The sequence below is a fragment of the Bombus huntii genome, chromosome 15, assembly GCF_024542735.1.
Source record: "Bombus huntii isolate Logan2020A chromosome 15, iyBomHunt1.1, whole genome shotgun sequence".
In the NCBI taxonomy this organism is placed as follows: Eukaryota; Metazoa; Arthropoda; class Insecta; order Hymenoptera; family Apidae; genus Bombus; species Bombus huntii.
Genome location: NC_066252.1, coordinates 601,325 through 627,835, shown reverse-complemented (window position 1 = coordinate 627,835; position 26,511 = coordinate 601,325). Strand labels below are relative to the sequence as shown.

Here is a 26,511-nt window from a genome sequence, read left to right as displayed (position 1 = left end):
TGCATGCGAGGTTCTTCTGTACGTTTTTTAATTAGTATTCGATCAGCTGCGGTATTTGCTGCTGTCGCGTCGCTATTATTTAGCACTGCTGCAATCGATGCAGCTGTTACCATCCACGTTACTGTGCTTCCATTTATGCGGCAATTATTGCATTCCGTAATAATACTATTACTGAATAAGTACTGTTTTTGTAGGTGTTGTACGTTTTATTTAACTTAGTAGTTTTATGGAGATTTTTAAGGACGGCGTTGTTCACTGTGTGGGAAAATTTTTTATTTTCTATTAGGTGTTACTGATACATAGCTGTATTAGTATTCCTATAGTTGTATATGTTTTATTGACTCGATTATGAAAAATTTTGGAGCTATTAATGGAAATGTTCTAACACTTCTAGAAAATCGTGACACGTCGTATTTGCGATTAAACACTAAAGTACGGATGTTCCTGCAAATACATCTTGTAGAAAATAGATAATATGTATAGTGGAACTTAAAAATCTTGATTATTTTACACATTTTGCATATTTTGTGTATTTTATATGTATTTTTTAAAAATATATATAAAAGAACATATTTTGTATCCATTTATCGCATTTATTTTCCTAACAAATTCACCAAGTGTGAGAACATACGTAAATATTATATATATTATCGAATAATTGCACTTTCATGTGTAAATATGAAATACATATAGCTGTTTCAAACGATATTTAATTTGAATAATATTAAGTAAATAATGCGTGCAAATAATAATTGGAAGGTCTTTATTATATCTTTCAATTTTTTTTTCATATCAATATCTCAATTAGTTTAAAAAATACAACAATTTGTAGAAAAATATTCTTATATTTTCTGAAAATAACTCCGATATCAAGTTATTATATTATATATTCATAATAAAAATATACTATAGTTAATGTTTTAATAATGATACTACTATGCTGTATTTCTTCTGTTTGATTTTTCTTTTCGGGTTCAATGGCCTTAAAAAAGGAACTTAATTGGCTCAGTTTACAGCAAATAGAACTCTTAACCTAATTCGCAATTAAAAACTAACGACTAAACTAAGACTAAAACTATCGTCTATTGTTTTGCTGTCCCGTTGCAGCTGTTTTCTCTTGCTCCTCTCTATACTACTGTACTATAGTTGTTCTAGCATTTTAAAACATTCTATATTTTACTATTAATCACTTCTTGCAATTGTTATAAGCATTAATATTGCATTGTATTGGATATTGTCCCTAGCCAAAAAAATCACATACTTGAAAGATAAAACAGCAAGATGTACATATGGCAAAAGGAATTCCTAACATACTGCTATTTCCAATTTTTAAAGTTGATCATCAGTGAAAAGATATTGTATTTCCATATATATGAAGAACTTTGGAAGAACTCTGTCTCTATATTTATAAACACTATAATTCATTCAAGCGTCTGAATTCAAACAACTTTACCAGTGTGAACCTGGTATTTACGTGTTTTGAAATATTCCTACAAGTTTCTATGATGATTCTCATTAGTTAAGTCACTCGAGTTCAGGTTGCTTGTGTTCGAGTACTTAATACTACTTAATATTAATTGCGTAATTAATACTAATACTTATTATTATCTTGCTTGACTTGAAATACGATCTCGAATGAAGCTAAAGTTCTTTCAAATACATATGCCTTGACTTGAAAGGAATAACGGTTGCTATATATCGTGGACCTAAGTTTATGGCGTAAGCGAAGCCAAAGAAGACACTATGACTCAAAATAAGACGAAAATTAAGGATAATAAAATTACGTTGTAGGTCTAATATTTTAAAAGATCGAGTTTGAAAATTCAAATTAAATTTTAAAATTTATCGATTATACGTGTATTGGGATAATTCTTGACTTACCTAAAAAAATTCGAATCAATGTATTCAACTTATTATGTCATGTAGAAATCTCTTATCAATTGTTCACTCCTGTCAAATTAAGAACTAGTCTCAAAGTAGAGAAATTTCCAAATTCTCTGAAGTAAAGGCTCTTGCTCAATTTTGTTATTCTCACTTTTACCTTATTTCGAATCATAGACTTTCCCTGACTTTACTTATATCATAAATCTAGCGTCACAATGCATAACATACTGTTATTTCTTGTTTAATTAGTTTTATGTTTGACCTGTACAAACACAAACTTCAGGTCAAGTGACTTGGATTCGACTAACTTAACTAATACAAACGAGACATGATGTACTTGACTCATTTTCAATGCCAATACGTATACCATATATGCATGTAGAATGTACACGTGCACCATTTTGCACGCACGTTAAGAGCATTGGTATCGATTCTCGAAACGCTGGTTCACTGGCTAGAAAGAGAAACATGCAACGTGCCGCTATTATTAGACACTACAGACGGCGAGATTCAGGACTTCTCTCCCCCCCCCCCCCCCCATTCATCTAACCGCGGAAGAAAACTGACGTAGATCCTCTTTCGAGAGAGGCACGTCCAGCTAACGTATCTACCTGTTTCTTGTTGCTGCGTAGTCTGGTTTCAGTTATGGACCACGGAGCAATGCAGACTTGCAGACGCGCTCTACCAGACTCGTTATACCTTCATTCCGCGGCATTATATTACCCCTTCCATCCACAGCATTTCTTTCTACGAATTTACCTACAATTAAAGTTTCCGGAGCGTAATCCAACATCTGTCACCGCGCGTGAAAGCAAACGGGGCTTAATTAGCGCGACCGTGTATACACGATGCATGAAGTAGAAAACGACTCGTCGAATAATGAAATAAGTAAGATCGCTTCATTAACATTTACGAAAAAGATTTAAGAAGATAAGTAATTACGGAGGTCATTATAGATAAGTCATTGGTTTATTTTACAACACTTCTGTGTATTCCTTTGAAACAGGATTAGATAATTTTTTTTCATAAAGATAAGAAATAGCAATATGAATAAATGAGTCGTTTCAATTAAGTTATTATTTTCCTTTTACAGATAACATAAAATAACTTTATTGTGTGTCAAGATCAGATTATTCATATTTTTAAATAATTTTTCATTTTAGTTAACTCTCTTAGATGAAATATGAAATGTTTTTAATTTTAATTACTTTTCAACGTAATGATATCCGTTCAGTATTGTTTTAATTTTAATTATCCTTGAATAATAAATGTCTGAGATGATATACATAAGACGTTGTGAGAAAATCAGTGTTTGTAACGCAATTAACAATGTTCATAAGATACAATTAGAAATTATATCAAATATTATTTTAGGAAATATATGTTCGAAAGCAAAATTTCAAATAAGATAAAAACTTATTACATATGATAGAAAATAATAAAATAATTCTCAGAAAAATCATTTATCCATTCAAATAAACCAACGCATAATTATTTCAAAATAACATCTAATCAAATGGGATAATATATCATTTAAATAACCATTTTTAAATCATTTTCATCGAATCATTCTTAAAAAATCATTTTTCGAATATTCTGTTTGAATAATGCTTTAGTCTGGTTTGAAATAGTAAGTACATAGGCAATTCTCATTGCGTGTAACGACGTGTTATTTTGTCGTTTTAAAGAAGAAAAATTACAGAAGTTTTCGTTATACACATACTACATATGTAAATATGTATGTACATGACATAATAGAGTCGAGGATGAAACTAAGTGAATACGTAATGGAAATAGATAGCAATGAAGCTCCATTCGGTATGGCTTCTTTACATAAAAATGTAAATATTAACTTGAATTATTTATTAGATAAAACTTAAATATATAATATTAGTATTCAATGCAATGCAATATAAATACGTTGGATTAAACTTCATTTATATCTACCTGTACTTGTCCATTTATTTTTGTTCCCAACCGTATAATTATAATATGTATATTTATAAGAATTATAATAATATAATTATAATTATATTATAATATACATATATCATATTGTATAACAATAAATATATAATATAACAATAATTAAATACATGATGCTTGTATGATGATGAAAAAAGATATAGTAGCTTGTGTCAGATAATATTGAATATACATATTATTATAAGAAACTTAGAAACAAAAATTGGGAAAATATAGAACCAGATTTTGTTAAAAATTTAATATTACAAGTGTTCAATAGATTGCAGGCAGTCACTCGCTGAAATGAAGAGTCATGAAATATTAATTATAACACGGCTTATCTGACTATATTACGGTAAAACGTTACCGTTATTTGAATTTTGTATAATTAATTGTTACCGAATAATATCATTAGTATTTGTTTTTGTACATTTATAATCTATTCGAAATAATGTTTGCCTATATTATACATTTACATATTATAGATTATTAACTACATGTAATAATATAGAATATATCTTTCTTTTTAAATTTATATTCCAATTGTTTCTTACAGTGGATCAAAATAAGAAACTTACTAATAGGATATAATAGTTTTGAAATTTTTAATATATATATTTGTCCTACAATAATTTTAACAAGACAGTTGTGGAATCTTTCTCGCATAAAAATATCTATCTATTGTTACTGCCATTAATATTCATAAATATAATAAAACAGAATAACTTTTTTGAAATAAAACCAAAAGACAATTCTTTTTTAGAAGTGAAAAGGATTAATTTACTAGATGACGTGTAAAAAGCAAAAAAGAAATTGCAATTGTTTGGAATCACGAAGGCGAAAGTAAAGATTGCTTTTTGTCTGGGCGTGTAATAAAAATTTAAATAACATTTTGAAAATTAATGTCAATTATATTTGCACATGCTGAAAATTCGATCGAAATCGGTTAATGTTGCTATGAGCTATAAATGGCTAAAAATGGTGAAAATCGTAATTTTTCACAATTTTCGATCTATAACTGTAATAAATGTAAAGATTTTTACGTGTTTCGATGCCTCTGGCTTGTTTCCGCATCAACACATTTCGGTTAAATTTTCCATATATGTATACTTAATCTATTAACATATAACTGACGTAAATTTATAAAAGATATTGTTTAAATTTTCATTATAGGTCCAGATAAAAAAATTGTAAAAAACGACCGTTGCTATTTTTTGCGATTCCGACAAACTGCAATATTTTCAAAATTTGTTATATGTCATCTAGTAAACCAATTCTTCTAACTTCTAAAAAAAATCAAATCGTCCGATCCTATTTTAAAAGAGTTTTTCCTTTTTAGAAGATATTGCGAATATTAATGGGAGTAACTGTACATAATTACTATCGAACAATGTAAGTATAGCATATTTCAATATTTATTTTCTTCCATTTCTACTTTCAAACTTATACTTTTATTGTGAATTGTTTATTTCAATGTAGAATAATACTGCACATCGGAATAATGAAAGATTTGAGAAATAAATCTATTATTCGCAATGAAACAATAAGCAAATCTATTAATTAGCAAAATGTTCATATTAATCCAAAAGATACTAAACAGGAAACACGCTTATAACAAAGACGATTGTTTGCGTATTCAATGCAGAAATTGTAAAATTTATGTAAAAAGCGTGAAAGCGACACATGCATTTAAACGGATAACCGGAATCGGCGATCTAATGCATTATCTTACAGTGGAAAACTTTCTCTGCACACGTCGTGAAATCTCGTATTTCAGTGTAAACTAGAAAATGTTAATAGAATCGATGAAACTATTGCCCCCTGTGTGTTGATTATCTTTTATTACATCGAATAGGTTATTGAACTTGTTAAATATAATTTATATGTTTAATAAGATATCCGTGTACTTTTGTTTTATTTTTCATTCATTGTATTATTACATATATATAATTTTCTATTCTTTTCTGGAATATGTTTCTATGAAAGAAATGACAATTTCTTTTTAAACTTTTATTCCAATAATGATATACGTCTAATCATTAGAAAGTATTAATCTTCTCCTAACTTTTTCATTTTATCTATTTCGCGGTATACCCTACTGCAGTTAGTCTATTAAAAAATTCACATTGAAAATTTCTAATAATAAATAACAATGAATCATGTTACAATAATTATTTTGATTATTTGATCAATTCTGTTTCTGCACGATTTTCTTTCTCTAATCAATTTTTTTACAATCTCGTATCTGCAATTTCGCATCTGCAATTGTAAATTCGTTGGAAGTGTCTTTGATCCATTCCAGATTATACGCTTGTGAACCATGGAATCGTTACAGTTCAAATGAATTCGCTAATCAAGCCCCTCCCTTCCCCCCAGACGAAATAATAACAGAAGAAGCAGGCGATTATTTGCGTCATGAATTGATTTCGCAACAATGAGTGTAACAGCCAATATGTGATGAATTGTTTATTAACGTCGAGCTTCTGGAACGGTATAAATAAACGCATCTCGCCGGTTCTCCGCTTGTTTGAAGTTGCAATTAAAGTTCTGGCGATAATGAAGCAGACAATGCGATGCGAATGAATTTATGAATCCGCATTCTCTTCAATTTGCTGCGCGTAGGTAATTACTTTTCGCGAAGACATATATGTACTGTTCCAGGGGTACCTTTGAGTTATTACGTCGACCTGTAAGATCATTGTATAATCAATCATAAATACAATAAATTATTACTAGTGATATATTCATAATTTATAGTCATAATAGTCATAATTTAAGTAAATAGTCATAATAGTTATAATTTAGTACATAACTTAAGTTATCTTGAAATTTTTAGTAGATAATTTGGTTTAGAAAATTGCTCGAGTAAAGTTTAGAAAGAGTAGAAGTGTATTTAATTTTTAGTTTGTTATATCAATATAGCGATCTTGAGAATTCTTTCTCAATAGCTCGAATAATGATTGTGTGAAAATCATATTAAGTCAAATTAAATTACTTTTAGCTCTGTTTGATTCCAGCAGTGCAACTCTAAACGAATAATTGAGATGTTAATTTAATTATATTCATATACAGTGAGTACAACAAATATTTGTACATACTTTCATTTTCCAATGAAGAGATTTTTTTATCACCTTCTACATCTCATTTCCATCACCAAATTTTTGTAATCATATAAAAATCTATTGCTAAATGATACGAAATTTATCATACTAAACTGTCAGTAAATAAATGCAATAATAAATGTAGTGGTGTACAAATACTTTTTGTGACCATTGTAATTATTTCAATTTTATACATTATACAGAGTATTTAAATTCTTGTTTTTTTTTTTAACAACTCAGATACTTTTGCTGATATAAAAAATCCTACTAGCACAAAATTAGCTGGTTCAAAAGAAGGAACATTGCGATTCATGATTTTTTGTTCGACATTTTAAACTTGGCGATATTATTTTATCAAACGATGTGAATTTTTATTTTCTATGCAAAGTATTATTTGAAAACGATTAGTTTCAAGATAAGAAGGACATAAACACAAGTATATTGCTTTGCATTTTACCTTGACTTTCATACGTATGAGAAATTTCACAAAATTAGAGTTAAAATATCTTTTAAATCAATAGTTTTCAAATACAAGTAAATATATTAATACTTTTTTATAGAAAATAAAATCACGTGTTGGTGTATAACAAAATATTTAGTCATGCTGAAAAAAATATTGTTTCGACCACTCGCGGAGAGACGCGACCGCGAGGAAGCACGCCAACGGGAGTCGTAAATTCCCATTACGATTAGATAATCGGCGCCACGAAATGATCGATCCCCTATTACGATTAGGATAATAGAGGTGGTTAATTGAATATGACACTGATGTAACGAGTTGTGAATGACAGTTTATTCCAACAACTTTGTAAAGAAGATAGCTACGCTGGTGCGTGTGTATAAGATAAGTGATTGACTGATCTTCGGGTGTAAACCCGGTCGAAGGATGTTGTATGTTTGAAGGTTGAAGAATCAGTGATGTTCGGTGATGATGCTGTAGCGGAGGAAAGCTAAGGATGGGTGTGTCTAGCGCACGGGACCATCGGATTTGTTGTTAATTGGTTAAACGAAGATTGGTGGACTAGGAAGGGTCTTAGCTGCCCTCAATGGAAAGTTGCTATTAGGAAGTCCAGCCGTGGTAGACAATAGTCCTTAGAAAGTGTTTTAGAAAAAGATATTTGTTCGGTCTGAAGGGCCTTAGCAAGCAAATTATTGGGATTTATGACGGTTACTTAAGGTTATTGAGGGTACGCCGTAAGGATGCGCGGACATCTGGGGTCTGTCTGGCCCGCGGTGTATGGCCAGGTCCAGATAGAGTGTTGCACGACGCAACAAATATCTTATAGCAAATCACAATATTCGTCATTTTGAACCATTTAACTTTATCTTGACATAATCTCTTGTATCGGTGAAAGTAGCTAAGGTATTAAAGAATTCAAAATGGATAAAATACCGTGTATGTAAATAATTTAATCCAATATTTGTTATTGAATTTATTATTTATTATAACAAGGGCCATTTTAAATGTATTTTAATTATTAATAACAATAACAGGAAATGATAAGAAAAATTTATCAAAAAAAATTCTTAGTTGTTCAAAAACAGAATTCTTTCCCTTTTTAGGTACATACACACTTCTGTTAAAACCTTTTTCTATAGCTGCAATTCAAATATTACGATTTTATTTTGGATATTGGGTATTTTTACGATTCTTACTTCACCATTAAAACAAAATATTTCTATTTCAGTTGCTATATGTTGTTAAGAAGTTTTATTCCAAAATCTGTATTAATATTTAATTTGAACAACGAATTTTTGTACATACTTTTTAAGAATATTATTATATATTATTATTATTATTATTATTATTATTATTATTATAAATATACAAGTTATGCATTGATATTGATATTATATTAATATAATATTATATTAATATACATATACTACCTTTGTAATCTTCTTTTTGCGTCGATATCATCTGATTTAAAACGAGAAAGCGATACGTTCCTGTTTGTTAAGGAATAGCATTCTCTTCTTTCTTATTTGTCTAAACCAGACGTGTGTGTTTTAATTTACAGGATAAGGTGAAACACCGAAGTTGCCCTCTCGCTCGAGACTACCGTGACCGTATTGGATTTCTATTTCCTGTACGCAGGAGAACACACGCACATGAAGAGTGCTCTGTCCTGTTTCTACATTAAGAGGGAAATTATGAGAATGATACGGGATCTTGGAGGACGTGCGCGAGTTTAGCGAAGGTGAGCCACCGATATACAATTTTTTTTTGGTCTTATATATCTAAAACACATTTCGTAGTATACATTATTTCAATATAAATTCTTAAATGGAACTTAAAATATTCTTGAACTTAATGTAATTTTCGTTATTTTCTGGTTGGGATCCGTTTCTACTTGGAAATTTTGTATTCGTTATTCTGTGCACTTATGCTCTAAACAGTTTTGTAAACAATGTGAAATAATTTCATATCCTGTTAATGCAAGAATTTCATACACTCTCGAATGTAACGTAATTTATGTACATGTATTAATATATATATATAATATATATTTTTTTTTCGCTTCCACAATCATGAAAGGAATTAGTTTACAATATTTTTACATAGATACGAATGTAATTTTTTCGAATTAAATTTATTTAGAAATTACATCTTACAAGGTTTAGAAAGTTTTTACTGTGTATTTTTTAAATGGTTCTTCAAAACGTTCTGTATTTTTCTTTTCTTTTATGTACGAAAGGTTTATTAAAACCAGTAATCTAATCAAAATCTGAGTATTATCTGAGTAGATTAGAAGATAAGCATAGTTTATACGAAGAGCATTTTAGTTGTAACTTTAATTAAACCCCAAACCGAATCAGCTAGAAAAAAGTGAGAAAATTTCGATAAGAAGTACAATTTAAGAAATTCTAATGTTATTTCTATTTCAATTTTTAATTCTATTTTATTTCTACTTGAAATTTCTATTTAAGCCTATTATAATAAAAATTAAACAGACGATGTTATTTAAACTTATTGTGAGGAACAATACTTGTACAACTGTTGTAGTAACATGGCGCAATATACTTAAAAATGGTATTAATTGCAATAAATATTTAGCAGAGTTGTACAAATAGATTATTATTGCTCAAATAAAATAAAGTAAAAAATGATTATATATCATAAATCATTTGTCTTATGTAATACCATTGTAACGATTTCCCTGTTCGTCTAAAAATGATGATACATATTGCCCTAGGTTCTGAAAAACTTTTTCACTTTGTTTTCTTGTTCGAATTAAACGAGGAATGTGTAGTAGGCGATTGCATTCGACACAGGTTTACAAATGCGATGCAACGAGGTCTCGTCGAACGCGAGAGGCTTTTCTTCATGATCAACCAGTTGCAGGTCACACATGGTGATTTGTGCTTTTATGGTGTTCCACGAAAGCCGGTAGACATTCCCACCAAGGCATTTTCTGTTTTTGTAACAAACCTTGTAACTATAATTAACCGACGAAGAATTTGATGGCGTTTCTTCTCTTTCGGTCAAAAGACGCATTTAACCTTCGCAACGAGACTCATATTATACAAGATTATACTGGTATTTACTGATATTTCTGCTTTTTTCTTCTTTCTCTTATTAGGTATTTAAATTATCTTTTACTATAAAAAAAATATCCCAATTTTTAAATCATGAAATGATAGTGCACTTTACATTTTTTTTATTTAATTATCTTTCGCAATCAATTAAAAAGATGCATTTAAATTAATTTAATCGAATTAATCGAAGGATATATTAGCTTGATTTATAATAAATGTTGTTTTGAAATGTACAGTTTCGACATTTGGAAATGAAACTCTTTAGTGGAAATAAAAATCATCCCAATCAATTCTTTTCTTTCCTTTTTTATATGTTTGTAGTAATATAATTTTTATTTTATTAGTCATAGCTTAGTTTGAGTTAAGTTAGATTTTTTTATTTTTTTTATCTCTATCTATTATCTTACTGTATTAGATTTTTTATATTCTTTTATTCTAATCTTGACTATTTTAAATCTTTCATTATTATTTCTTTAATATCAAACAATAATTCTTTTGAAATTAAACAGTAGCTGGACAGTTCTTATTTTCTTCCTATCCAAAACATACATGTAAATTTTTTATTGAATGTCGCATTACTTTTTAACGTAAAAAATATTTACATTTGAAAATCACATGATACAGTAAACGTATATCGTTTAGTTTCCAAATCTTATTATTTTTATTTTGATAATGAAATACATTCAAATTTTTCGAACGAAAGGCATAGAGGTAATTCCTACTTTATCTATTACTTTACTATATTTGTGTCTTTTTAATTTAATATGTATATATACGTCTTTGTGTTTTTTGTGTGGTTTTGCAACAATCTTGATACCCCAATTTTGATAGTTTTATGTATATACTCGATTTCAGCACAATTATACGAGCAGACTCTGAAGCATACTGAGTCATCGAAAACGTTTTACGATCTTCGTTGTATGAAGCAAAAATTGGCACGAAAGTAGAACTAGTTTTCACTTTTCTATCGTCACACTCTATTCGATGTACCATCAAACAGTCGTATAGTTTAATGCCCCGTCTACAATAGCGTAATTTTTCAAGAAAGTTCGATTACTTTTTATTTAATGATACGTTTCTCGTGATAACTTTATAGATTTTTGTAATAAAGGTAGAATTACATTGTCAATAGAAAAATAACGGACATAAAGATGGAAAAAGAGAAGGAAATAAGCTTAGGAGATGTTAATACTTTTCCAAAAATAGCTACAACTGATGTTCCTTCAATTTATGACATATATGGGTGTAAAATAAATAGAATTCTGTGATATGTTTCCATCGATAGATAAAAATAGGAAATTTAAAAAAACAAGGAGAAGGAACTTGAGGGATGTTAGCATTATTTCAAAATAATAAAAAGCGTTTCTTTTTTAAATTTGTTATGCAAACTATAATAAAATAGCATTACGGACGGTTAATTAAACCTATAACTTATTTTGTCACTGTATTCCAGAATTACCATATACTTTATATTTTTATCATTATATCATTAGTATTATTATGTAGTTCAACTGATCGTCTATCCGTAAATTTTTCACCAAGGATCAAACCCAAATTAATATTATACCAACAATTTTCCTGTTACACGAATGAAATTACACATAAATTATCGTAGGCTATTTTTACATTTTCACTGCTATAATAAGATCTCATTTCCTTCTGATTGTTTTACATATCTTTAAATTACACCTCAGTCAGTAAATTTACGATAACAGTTAAAAATACATAAGATCGCTCGGTTCCTCTAGGCAGTAAAATTTTAGGTATCAATTGTGTCAAGATTTATTAAGAAAGTTAGATGGTTCAAGGTTTTCGAATCTCTTAATTTCGAATAACATTTGGAGCGATTCAGGGCATTCGTCACATGTTCGAAGAACGAGTCTGTCTCTTGCTAAACACGAACCAGGAACGACACGAGGGGTTTCTCCACCACGATTAACTTCCATCGCTGGAGTGGGGGGAGGAAGGGCCTTCGTAGCCGCGTTGAGCGTGCACCATGAGTTTTCGTTGGACAGCAGAAGGAGAAGGTTCTGCTCGTGTATCTCCTCATAGTGTGTCGAGCATTTCTCCTCTATGTATAATTCTACCGTAGCGTCTTGTTTAACTTAGAATGTGACACGAGCTGTTATTCCTTGCCATCTTGTGAAAGAGACAATTCGTTTACTTCTGATTCAAGATCGAAGATCATTTTGAGACAGTCGATGATTTTTGAGATCCTCATGACGGATAATTATAAGGTAATTGATTTTAAAGCTTCAATCTCTGGTTAGATATCGCTATAGAATTATATATATTGCGATCAAAGATATTACAAAATTGGAGAATTAGTATCTCTTAGAGGATTTGTTTTTGCTATTGTAAATTATTTTGTTTTTAATAGAAAGGTCGTGTTTTGAAGTTAACTAAGGATCGTTCTTTCTTTACTAATTTATAGGAAATTGTAATACGTATTGTTTTTAGTATTTTATAGGGAACTAGGAAATCGAAGTGCATATACTCTTCATCGTTGAAGTACATATATTATTTGTTATTGTGATGATAGATGGTCGATTTGTTTATAAGTAGGTTTGGATGAAATTTACAAGTGGGGCTATTTAAATTTGTATTTGTAATGAAAATTTCTTACTTTTTACTATTTTACTATATTATACCGAACTAATGTTTCCATTTTTAGAAAACTTCGGTTTTGTAGTAGCAGTTGATCGATGTTTTTACAGAAAAGTCGAATATATTTTACTTTAGACAGAGAGTCAAATAACTTAAATTCATAAGGTATTTACTAAAAATTTTCTTTTTTGTTTTGTTTTAATATTTTATAAAATATTAAAAACATTTGGTTTTACACAAAGCTCAGGAAGTGTTGAATAATATCGATTACATAAATTTGTAAACTTTTACTAAAAATTTAACGTTTCAACCTTGTCTAATATTTTTAATCTTCTTTTTCAGTAAATGATTCGATAATGCACATTTTAAGCTTTGAGAATCTCACAAAAAAATAAAAAATTTGTAACACGAGTGATTTACTCCTCGTATAAAGCGAACAATGCTCCAATTATTTTTAAGTATAGTACTTAGAAGTATATTTAAAACTGGAAGTATAGATATGTTAAAAAGATTGCATATTTATCGTAGTTATTAATTAATTTTAGGAAAATGAAAATAATCAACTAACTTTTACGGGCTAGCAAGTAATCAACATTGGAACTTTAAGTAGGTTACAGTAATTATTTACAAATTTCGTTACACAATGCGGTATAATCTTCGTCCTGTTAATTACCAGCATCTTCAGAGGGATTAGCTTCATAAACGCGTTGATTAATATTTCATGATTATGTGGATTTGCATAGAAGCACTTAATGAGAAAAAGTTTTCACATATTAAACCACAATCTTACACTTTACTTATTACATGTATTTTATAAATATATCTTTGATTCTCTTAAAGTATCAGCGCGAAAGCTAGTGATCAAATATCAAAATTTGTTATCCTAAATTTCCTTCATAATCGCTAAAAATTATTTTTCCTTCTTATTCCTTTCTTTTGTAGTGATTCAATATCAGAATCTGCGTTACTCCAAATTTGAGACCAAGTGCATAAAATAATTTCATAATCGCCAGATTATTTTGACCGTCTTCTCACAAAATAACATGCATCAAGCCAGTAAACAAGTTCGATTTTCTAGAAGATGGTCTTTTCTAAATCTATCTGCTTGACTTTTATGTTATAACAAGGCTTCCACGTCGGTCAGTGCACTTTTCTTTCGAACAAGTCGTAACGGTATGCAGAGTAAAATTAAACATCCATAGTATAATATGGTCATAAAATGTTAATTAGCTGATGATGAGTTTACGGTCTGACTGTGATTTAATCTTCTTCTTTCTTTTGCAGTTTTCACGTGTGCAATATGAAAAATTGAGCGATAACCGTAATGATGAACTTAGAACTCTGAATTGGTATTGGAACGAATCATTAATGATTACTATAATTTCGGCTACATTACTGAATATTAGGATAGTTAATTTTATTTTGTATTTTATATTTTACACGGTACAAACTGACGACGATGTTTACCATGTAAAACAGATACGTAGAATACAAAATAAAATTCAAATTAATTGATCTGCTGCAATATGGCCGAATAATACCAACTTGTACCGTTTCCAACGCAGATGCTTTAATTATGATTTTTTATTACTTTTCTTTCCCAGTTACCCCCCCCCCCCCCCCCATTACATTTATCACATTCAGTTTTAGTCCTATTCAATAGCATATTTTTCAATATTTCTAGCTACTGAAATATTTGCCAATTTTTATAAAAAATTGAACGCTGGGACGATATTCGTTAGCAAAAAGGGAAAGAGATGATTAACTTTTCTCTATAAAAGCATAGAATTATTTCCATCAAAAGCATAGAACCCACTGTATTGCACAGTTGCTACTACAACAACATTTATTACGCGAACCTGTCTATTGCATCTTCTATTGTGCTTCCATCATTAAAAAATGGAAGAAGGCCACTTTATAAATCAATTTGTACGCATTTATTACCTTTTTCTCTTCGAAAGACCCCTGATTTGGAAAAGTTTCACTGTAAAAATATGCTGCAGCTGCTAATCGATCGTATCGTAAAAATTTCCAGAGTGTAAAACGATAATTCGATTTTACTCTTCTCTTCCTTGTAATCGTATTTTTTCATCTGCAAAGTTATCTTCAAGGAAGGGTTTTAATTTATATTTTCGACGAGGTGTACCATTTTGTTATATTTACGTCAGAAGTTACTTCAAAGTTTGAAGAATTTTGGAAATAGAATTCGTTAAGTTTCATAGTATATATCTGGGGAAAGAGGAGTGTTTTTGACACGTGAAGTGATTATGACTGAGCGTTGACCGCTTTAATAAATTCCACGTAACACGGCAAAGAGGACAACGCTGACATGGTGCTGTATTTTTAGAATGCAATTTTGGCATTAAGCGCGTACGAAATAGGAGTCTATATCTATGTAGAACGTAGATCTTGCACATACATTTCGCATACGTGACCAGGTCAAGTTTGGCGCTCGAAGAACTTAACTATTTGCAGGGATGAAATATCGTCGAATAGCTAATAATTTAGTTAATATACATATGTACATAGATTGCATGTTTATACATTGTATCTTAGACTATCATCGTACATAGGTACTTTTGAATATTTTTCCTTTATTTTTTAATAATGCCTCGACATTGTAATTAATGAGTGAACAAGTATGATTATTTTGAAGAATATCTGTAACTATAGTATTATACAGAATATCCTTTAAGTGCTTACTGTACTTTACGAGAAAAATAAAGTATATTTAATCAATATAGATTCCAAATTATACTATTAGGATCTAAATATCAACATATCTATAAAATACCTGTATCTATAAATTTCTATTCAGTCTTTTCCTATATACAATCATATTATTCAATGTATAAGATACATGAGCAAAAGTAATGAGAAAATGTCTTTTTGAATAGTTATACCAGAAATACCGAGTAATATAGAGTAACGATGGACTCTCGCTATTCAGTCGATAAAGGACAGAAACAGATCAACGATATTTACGTTAATTCTATTACGATATGCTGAAATTAAAAAATTACATTGAGAATTTTTTAATAATTTCCTTCAATTACAGTGAATGCTTTCCGAATTATTAATAATCAAATTAAAATTGTTAAAATATTACGTTTTAATATGTAAAGTAACAATTTTTAAATTCATTGTCTTAGCGATGAATAAAATAAATGAATGATGAATGAAATCATCGACTTCATTCCCGATATTTTGCCAAATACAGCAATATGATATTTACATCACTAGTAATTATGTGTGATTGTATACTCTTATAGTATACTCTCTAGTTTCCATGATTCCCTTACAATGACACTGAAAAGGTTTCATCGTAGGTAGCAGATACTGCAAAGCTGCCAGTTTAGTTGTTCTAATATAATGTTTAAAGGAATAACAGTAAATTATCAAGTAATTAATTTATCAAATTAATGAGTTTTTTCATTTCTTCTGGTCAGTTATAATCGGATAATTTATTTACATATAACTTGGTGATCACCATCACCAGAACTTTATACGCTTCTTGATTATGTAATTATAAATTTAAATAGTCATTAATTTTTACCAACTTTACACTTTAACTCTTTAAACATTAATATTAATATTACACCGATATTCTATAAAAACAACTGTAATAAGTTAGTTTACCATGAATAGTTTATCATCAATAACTTAGTTGGTGTAGTAATATTCTTCGTAGGTGTAATGTAAATATAATATTAGAAATTTAGAATTCTTTGATTATTTAAATATTACTGTTTAGCAGAATACATAATTACCTATTTGCAATTATTTACTAGCTTTAAGTGTTTATACAATTATGTTACTTGATTGTTACTCGATGAGTTACCATGGTACTTCATCGATTGAATACCTTCGACCTTGGCTTTGAAAAGTCAAATAAAAAGCTCTCTCTCTTTATGGAATGCATTCAACCAAAGTTTCTTATTGCAATTTAGACTGGTTCCAGTCATGGGGATCACGAAGCGAGACAGACGCGCTCTGGCAGACCCGCTACGCCTTCATTCCGCGACTTTATTTTCTATAAACTGTGTTTCTTCCATGGGTTCACCTAGAATTCATGGTTCTTGCGTTCAAGATCATCTTGTGTACTATTATCAAAACGTACTTTAAGTACATTACATCGTTCTATCGGATGATTCGTATTTACAACAACTGTGTATTTTATTATCCTTCGGTTGAATTTTTGGGAATTTAAATAACTTGGATTGAGAATTTAAGTCTTTAATGATAATTTCCTTAAAGATAATTACATTTTTCAATGTTATATTTAAATGCCGCGAATAAAAACTAATAAAATAGCGAAGACAATTTTTTATAGGTAAATCTTTGAGGATTTGTTTATAATATTGTAATTAACTAAAAATCAGCTATTTCTTAACTCTTCGTCCATTGGATTATTTTATATGTAACAAGTGATGCTGCTTTTCAATTAATATATTTATACGTCTTATTATCTAACTGAAGTTTATAACAAAAAACTACTTTCATTTTGAGAAAATGTATCAGATAATTCGATACCAGTATCCGTTAGGGATGCTATAAATTTTCTAAACAACGCAATATCTGTATATACGTTTGAAACTGAAATTTCCAAGTATCAAAATTTGAAAAAATGATCTTTAAATTATCACAATCCATATTACGATTATTTTTCATTTTTGCTTCCAATTCTTAAAATACAATTTGAAAATTAAAACATATTACAAACCGATTTACACAAAAATGAGAACATAATTTTTAACCTGTATGAAACTTTGGCGCAATTACAAAGACTTCCACAACAACATTTGAAAAAATTAGCGAAAATTTGTGAGAAACATGGGAAAAATTCGTGAGAAATGTTAGCACAAAATTAAACGAAGTAACTACTGAGCGTGGTTACCAAGTCTTAGACGATGCACAAACAAACCGGTTGACGCGAACGAATGTGGTAAGTTTAGGGTTCCCTCGACTTACGTGCACGCGCGCACGCTTTTCATGTGTCGAGCTAGTGCCGACGGGGATGGAAGGGGCTGCAGCATTTCCTCCCTATCGACAAAAGCTCTTTTAAGCACGAACGAGTGCAGTACTTAAGCGTACATATGCATAACCGTGGAACACGGAGACTTGCAATTGCAACGACTCGTGGTTCGTAGCATTTCAACCAAAAGGGGTTCTCCGCGTGTAGAGTGACGATTTTGTATAGCTCAGAATCTAGCTTGTATGCTGTATACGGTATCGCTCTTCGCGGTTTTTCAGACTTTGATGTCACTTGTAATTCTATAATGACAATTGTCAGAATGGATTTTCACAATGTAATCTAGCTTTCTAGGTCTGCTGTGTGAAATTATTTTACAAATACAGAATGTTTCGCATCTCTAGATAGACATATTTTTATAATGATTAGAGATAGAATAAAATTTATAAAACGAAATTAGATAATGCACACTAGCAGTCAAAGGTATGTAGATAGTTGTTTATTTTTGGCAAAACGTAATTTAATTAGAAAATTACAAATAGGAGGAGTCGAATGGAATTTATTTTTTAATTGAGCTATCGTAGAATATTATGACACAACAAGATGTATTTTTAAATGTCGGCATTTGTAATTGTTAAGCATTATGAAGTACATTGTTCTCAATTTCAACAATAATATTTGAAATCGATTTATACTTCAACGAGTCATACATTTAGTTTCAATATACTGTTAATAAAATTTTAAACTAACAATTGTAATTTCATATAATGTACAGCCAGTCACGAAATTCTACAAACACCTATTGGATTTTTTATATTCCGTAGCTCCTTTTTCTTACTAAAGATGCGAGTGAATAAATTGTGTTACACTTTTAACAATTCGTATATTAATGCGTTAAAGGAATTTGTAGAGTTAACGTTTTCACTAACAAATTTTATATTTAACAAGTGTATGTAAATTTCTGTGACTGTTTGTATGTAAATACATACGTATAACTGTTAATTCCACAAGGAGATAGTAAATATTAGTTTCAACTGTTAGTTAGCCATTAATTCAAAATTATATTTTAACATTTATATGAAATGTACAGTTGTACGAATCAACTGAAATATTCGCATTACGAGCGATAATTCTATCCACACTCTACCTTTTTTTTATGTAAAAAAAAGTGCAACTGCATTTTCTTTTCGGATATACCAACCCTTTGATTTTTCCTGCGTATGCGATATAAAGTACCACTGCAACAAATATAACAATATCACTACTACATATAAAATATAAATACAATAATACAGTAATAGTAACGATAGTGTGTTACAGCTGTGTATGTATAATATTTGTAATCGATTTCTTACGTTAGATTTGGATTTATATCCAATTATGTATTATTATATAATCATACACTATTATTAGTATCAAGGACAGACGAACGAAAATTAAATAAAATTTACGAAATATTTCATTCTTTGATATTTTGATATATTTGATATTTGTTGGTATTTCACTTTTTGGTAAAACGTAATTGTAAACAGTTTCTTTATCCATTGCAATTCTATCTATGAACACGAGTAACATTCATATTATAAAAGATGCTTATTATAACTCACTACATTTAAAATCTTTTAGAATCTTGAAATAGTTTAAAATATTATTTATATGTTGTTTTTTAGTCAGCCTTAGTCATATTAATTATCAAATATATTTTATTTAATCGTATAAATTTAAAGGAATATATTTCTCTGTAAAAGCTTGGTATATCTTGCGAATTATTTTGCTTTCGATCATTTAACTCTAATATGTTTATATCACGGAATTGATTTATTTAAGAGAAATTATGTAGTTCTATTTCTTTGTATTCTTATCATGTTCTGTGTATATTAATAGATAAATGATAATTTGTTTTGGTTCAAGTAAAATATTGTCTTGAGCGAAAATAATAAAATTGTACTAATTATTTACTACTTGATTATGCATTAATAAAATTTGATCGTTTAATGTAGATATTTTTAAGATAATGAAATATTAATTCCTCAGGTGTTAATTTTTAAAATAATTACATACTTGTTCAATATTTTATATGTTATTTGTATATTATGAGTGTTTATGTAAATACATATTTTCACAGAAGGTTAGTAGAGAAATTAAACCTAAATATAAAGAGCATAACCGAACAAACACCATAAAAGTATCCCAAAACCAATATAAATTTATGATACGTCAATCGAAAAAGTTTTCTAGCAAAACCATTTTGACAAAATTTTAGTCTCCTACTCTTATTGTTATATATATATATTTACGTAACAATATTTGAGATTACTATAGTTGTATTGTTATATATAGGGATTTTTTCAGATCTTTCGACTGAAAAACCTATTTTCAAAAAATTAGGAAGGTTTCAAAATGCCAAATTTTTTATTGATCTTATTAAATGACAACATTTATATTTTTACATTAGAGGTTGCCTGACATGTTTATTAAATTATAATTTTTGTGGGCTTTTTGATCATGGAATGGTGCGTCATAGCTAAAAAAAATTAAAATCCACTATTTCTTACCGTATATGGATGACTGATCTACTTTGTGTAATTGATGTAGTGTGCATATCGTATGCTATATGCAATTCTAAATAGTTTTACCTTTATTAAATGAGTGAATTTTAAAATGTCTTATCTAATATTACTAATCTTATAATTTATTGTAACATAAGCTGTAACATATCAGGATGACTACAAAAGTGTTGTTAAATATTTCTTATTAAATATTGTATCGTAAATAATATTTGCATTTTTAAACTTATATCACACATGTTACTAACACATTTTGCATATTCTTCGTGAATATTTGCATATTTTACATGTATAAATGTCATATACTTGTTATATATTTATCATACGTAAACATTCGCAATTTAATTATACGGATAAGATGCATTTTATATTGATAAGCAACATTCATTTTGTTACAGATTCAAATCGGATGGCTGTTCTTTCAAAATCTGGGCGCAAGGGCGCAGTGAAAGATACAGTGCACAGCAATGACGCTTCCGGTATCGAATTATCAGGAATTGCTCATTCAGGTTCGGGAGCTGACGCATGAAACGATCCGTCTGCAAAGACAGTTGTCTTCTGACCTGTTCGACAATGCTGATCCGCCAGATGTAAACCACAATTTCTCTCTCGGACAAAAGAATTATGAAAACGGTAAGTTTTGTAAAAAGAAATGACAATTTATTTCTCTTCTATTACGATGAATTAACATTGGAAAAAACATCGACATTTTACTTTAATAATAAATCTTGTTTAAAATAATAGCAGAAAAACAAAAAAGAAAATAGTAGCAGACAGTTGCTCAACAATTGTTTTTAGGAGCAATATCAAAGAGAGGAAATTGTATCATTTCCAGCGTTAATTTTAACAAAATTCTACTTACAAGCTTCTTTTAATTAATCGATTGATCTGTTGTACATATATAACACGTAAGAAACATATTTCAATAAAATCTTTATTACATTTAATGTACCTCTACGGAACAAAAACGGATATTTGCCATAACGGTTACTGGATCGATTGTTTTTTACTGCATCGTAAATGTAGCTCGCGACATTGCTGAAAGTCCGTTGAACTTACGATAAGAGCTAGTATTATACCGTTAGAATCCAGAGCAACTTAACCAAGCTTTTTTCCTAATTTGAATAATCTTTTTTAATTTAAGCATTAAACAGTAAAGCTGCGTTTAAATCATATGAGAAAATGAACCTTGGTTTCGTTTTTGCACTAGTGCGCATAAAAAAATTTAGTAAAGTGATAGGTAATAATTTAAAATGGCAGTTTCTTAAATTATTAGAGCAGGTAATCAATTATTTAATAATTATCATAACTGTTTATTTAGTGCAAATTTGTAATACATAAATAGTGAATTTTTATGTTCTTAATATAAAATCTGAATTTTATTAATAATAATAACAGCAGTAAAGATAGTACACCAAGTAATAGCGAATAAAAGCGGACTACTCAGCGACACACCGTATTATAAGTATATCCAACTATTATTCTTGAAAACGAACACTACAAATTATACTTGGAGATAAGTGGCCTTACACTACAATACATACAGACAAAGCAATACTATACAACAGGTTAGTCATCACCCTTCAAGGCAAAAACCAAAAGATAATCTACCTAATAAATATATCCATACTATTGAACACAAAACGTAATAGAAAAATGCAGTGAAAAAATAAAGTAGAAAAAATATGAAATCAGGACAAGTACCTGATAATAATACCCACTCGTTATGTCGATAACAACAATCACACCGTACACATTAATAGACCATCTCGAACAACTACTAATAAACACAAGCATTCATCGTCATATGAATCAATTTAAGAACCTGAAACATAGTTCGCTCCTTCCTACAGACAACAAAATTCGATGTCCCGTTCTAGGTTGACCTAAGTTCGTTGGAATGAACAAATCCGTTCTTAGGAAGACGAAAAAAATAAAACAAGTTTATTAGAAATATGCAAAGGTAACAATAATATTGTTTTGCATTGAGCGCTACGATGAACTATTGCTGTTAATCGAACTTAAAGTTCATTTCAAGATCACCTCAAGATCATAGTGTAGTAAGTCATTGAATTCATCTTGATATCAGCTATAATTCTGTGAAGTCCAAAATATATGGTGCTATTTAAAAAAGTCAATATGTTCCTGATTTTTTTATTGAAAAATTCTGTTTTTACCTAACCCCAAGTATGTAGTGAACCGAAAACTAACTAACTTTTGTTTAAAACGTTACTTTAACATATTATCGGGACCTTATACATCTTGTATAAGTTACTCATATAAATTAAATCACTCTTAAGAATTAAATGACTACGTACACCCTATGAACCTTCCACGTGTGTTACAATTTTATAAGTGAAACTTATTATCTTACCGGTATATAATTAACTAAAATTTTGTATTTACCTAATTGTAACTTAGATCACGACATATAAATTTCTTTTATAATATATATTTTTAAATGTAATATTTCCCTTCTCGCAAGATACATGATTTTACCTCTGTATGTGTTACTTTAAGCTATTCTGCCTCACATTCTTATTTATTTTATACGGTTTTCACATCTTTTTCTTTCTTATGCTTTTTGTATTTTGTCCCTCTTTTCTACTTGGTCTTTTTTAACATCCATTATAAGCTTCGACTTCCTGTGATATAATCTTCTTTTTTTCTTTGCATGTATTTTCTTAGTTTTAGTCCACTCTTTGAGAAACTGTTGATATGTTCTCTTACTTTCATATTGCCAGTAACTATTATGTCTTACTCGTTACAATTTCTATATTTTACAATCGATTTTAACCTTATGCCCTTACCTTTTTGCTCTAAATACATATTCAATTTTTATATCTATCATCCAGTTGTTATACACCTCCGTTGACATTGAATTTTATATTTTATTTTTCCTTTTATTCTTATTTTTTTTCTAAACTCTCATTCTCCTCCCGTGTCTCTCCTTTTCTCCCTCCTACTTAGATCAATATATTAATAATGTTAATATTAAACAAAATTTCGTTAGTAGCTTTTAATGTTGCAAAATTTCTTGAACTGATTTACCATTCTTCTTTAAAAATTTGTGCATAGTTTTCAGCTATGTCGAATTATCCATGCTAATTTCAATACAAATCGATCATTTAACATGAATTTACTGTTACTAGTTTCCATACGAATTCACCGATAACTAGTTTCAAGTTTTCAACGGAAAATTTATAAAAAGCAAATATTATCTTTGATGGCGAAGCAAGCGATCGAATATATTGTTCGAATACCAAAATTCATTGAAGCAGAAGATGTTCATCTCGGTCGCGTCTATTTCCGTGTCTGCTTTGAAGGAGGACAATCGTTTTCCGTTTCTTGCACAGTTCCTCAATATTATCAGCCTGAGACGTATATACGAAGTTGGATGACGGTTGTGCTGTCTGGCAAGTGGCGTCTGCGAGCCCAAGAGAAGCAAAACGGTTGGACTAATGCCATACCATGCCAAAGTACGTATGTACTTTTGGTCCGCGTGAGACATCGAGAGAAAAACGCGTTTGCCGGATCTTTCACTGGCTTAACACTAAAGCTACCGACATTTCGCGTATATCTATTCCTACCGATTTACGATTTTTACGATTTAAAGTTGTTTATTGAGCCTAAGAATACAATTTTAGGTACATATTCACAATAAACGGTGAATTTTTGTAATGATATGTTAGGCAAAGGTACCGATACGCGGCGATACGACGTAGCCATGCTGTATTATGTGTCGGCGCTTTACATTTTTCGTTGTATAATACAATTTTTGGGTTTAAGCCGCTGGGGAGCGGAGCTTTTTTATGTATTTTTTTAAATTTTTTTTCTGTCCTGAAAACTTGATCGCAAAACAGGACGCTCCTATTCCTACCGTGAGCGGTCAAAATGACCGATGATTAAAGAGGTAATAGTTTTTATGATTTAACTTAGATAATGGTTATTTATAACTAAATGTATATAAAATGATGAACCTTCATAACATTTCGTCCAAATTTACTTTTGTTTAATTTCAATTATAGACTTAAATAGAATTGCACTTTTATTCATATTGTAAGTTCGACCAATCGCGGGGAGACGTACTCGCAAGGCGAGTCGTCAACGGGGGTCGTAAATCCCCGTTACGATTATAACAATCGACACCACGAATTGATCGATCCCCTGATTTCCGGTGGGATAATAAGGGGTGATTGATTTGGTATAACACTGGGATTCACAGTATTATAAAGTATATATTTCCAAGCACTTAGTTACAAAAGGATTTGCGTGAAGTATGCGACTCTCGCGCTATGTGTAGATTGCCGTTAGGCGTTAGTTGGTAGACCGTCGCGTTAGGCGTTAGTTGGGATCCGGCTCGAAGGACCACATGTAAGTTCGACCAATCGCGTTAGGCGTTAGCTGGTAGACTGTCGCGTTAGGCGTTAGTTTGGAGACCGTCGCGTTAGGCGTTAGCTGGTAGACTGTCTCGTTAGGCGTTAGCTGGTAGACCGTCGCGTTAGGCGTTAGTGGGTAGACTGTTTCGTTAGGCGTTAGTTGGAAGACTGTTTGTCGCTCTTTTGTTTAATACGGAAGAAAGCTCGGTGTGGGTGTGCCCCTGTGCCTAAAGAACGCGGATTCGTTGGTCCCACTTTCGTTAGGAAAAGTGAGGGTAACGAACCGCGGTGTCGATTGGTCATGCTGCACTACTGCTCGAAGGGATGAGTAGGGAGTCTTCTACCATCGTGGTGCGTAAATGACGGTGTGTATGAGAAAACCTAGCCTGTTTTATTACAGGGCTATTCGGGTTTTCCTAATGGGTGCATACCCGCTTTCTCCGTGTTTTAAAGGCGACTAATAAACCCAAGGACACCTATAAAACCGACTGTGTTTCGAGCATATTTTTAGGTTTTAGCAATTCTTCAAGACAATCGGATTGAAGACATATGGCTAAACAATGCAGGGAAGTGAAAGTTATGGTGGGTCCTTAGGTTTATTGAGGGTCGAAGTGCCGTTACGCAGGTCGGTTGTTGTCCGGTCGCGCGGGCTGGCGTGCAGATGTTTTAGGCGTCGTAACATCCTCCCCCCGTTGAGAGGGCACCGATCAAATTCTGGCTGTGGAGTCAGGGGTGTCGTTGGTGACCTCCTTCGCTCCGTGTGGGCGTTCGGCCTCATCTGGATCTGGGTGGATGGGTAAGGGGACCAGTCGTTTGACGCCGCGGTCCAGGATGCTTGTTGCCGTCTGCACGGTAGCGGTCCGGATGATTCCGTCGGCTCCTGGATGGACCTTGATTACGCGGCCCAAAGGCCACTGCATAGAGGGCACGTTGTCCTCCCTGAGGATTACTACGGTGCCTTCATGAATGTTGTGTTTGCCCTTGTCCCATTTGCTGCGGCGGGTTAACTCGTTTAGGTATTCTCGATACCATCGGCTCCAGAAGTGCTGCTTAATCTGGTGAATGCGCTGCCAACTGGATAGCCGTCCTGATGGAACTGTCCTGAAATCACGCTCCCGTAAACTGGTTAGGGTATCACCGATTAGAAAATGACCGGGAGTGAGGACAGGGGGATCTTTCGGATCGGAAGAGATGGGAGTCAGTGGGCGTGAATTGAGAATGGCCTCAATTTCGATCACAAGGGTGTTGAGGTGTTCAAAGGTCAGGAGCTCCGTGCCGACCACGCGGATGAGATGGCGTTTGAACGATTTAACTGCGGCTTCCCATAAGCCGCCAAAATGTGGTGAGTTCGGAGGATTAAAACGCCATTGTATTTGTCGGTCGACGAGAAAATTCTGTACCCTATCCTGGTGGTCGTCGGACTGCAATAGGGTCCGGAGTTCTTGCAGCTCCCGATTAGCCCCGACGAAATTGGTGCCGTTGTCGGTGAGGATCGT

General features: G+C 31.0%; 1 protein-coding gene and 1 long non-coding RNA gene across 7 annotated transcripts in view; one reads left to right on the top strand and one right to left on the bottom strand.

The window, feature by feature from the left end:
• LOC126873802 (uncharacterized) overlaps nt 1-26,511 on the top strand; it is a 114,205-nt gene that overhangs the window by 8,673 nt on the left and 79,021 nt on the right. For 5 of the 6 annotated variants that reach the window (XM_050635044.1, XM_050635040.1, XM_050635043.1 and 2 more), the window contains exons 2-3: nt 8,972-9,151; nt 21,035-21,269. In XM_050635044.1, coding sequence (XP_050491001.1) covers nt 21,104-21,269 — 166 coding nt within the window. In that variant the 5' untranslated portion in view covers nt 8,972-9,151; nt 21,035-21,103. Of the gene's footprint in view, nt 1-8,971; nt 9,152-12,520; nt 12,728-21,034; nt 21,270-26,511 lie in introns of those variants that run through there. The other variant, XM_050635039.1, reaches the window with a different exon arrangement.
• On the bottom strand, nt 22,490-24,680 carry LOC126873837 (uncharacterized). The gene is made up of 3 exons (XR_007692581.1): nt 23,688-24,680; nt 23,447-23,598; nt 22,490-23,346 (listed from the first exon to the last, which is right to left on the bottom strand). It is a non-coding gene; the product is annotated as an uncharacterized LOC126873837 (long non-coding RNA).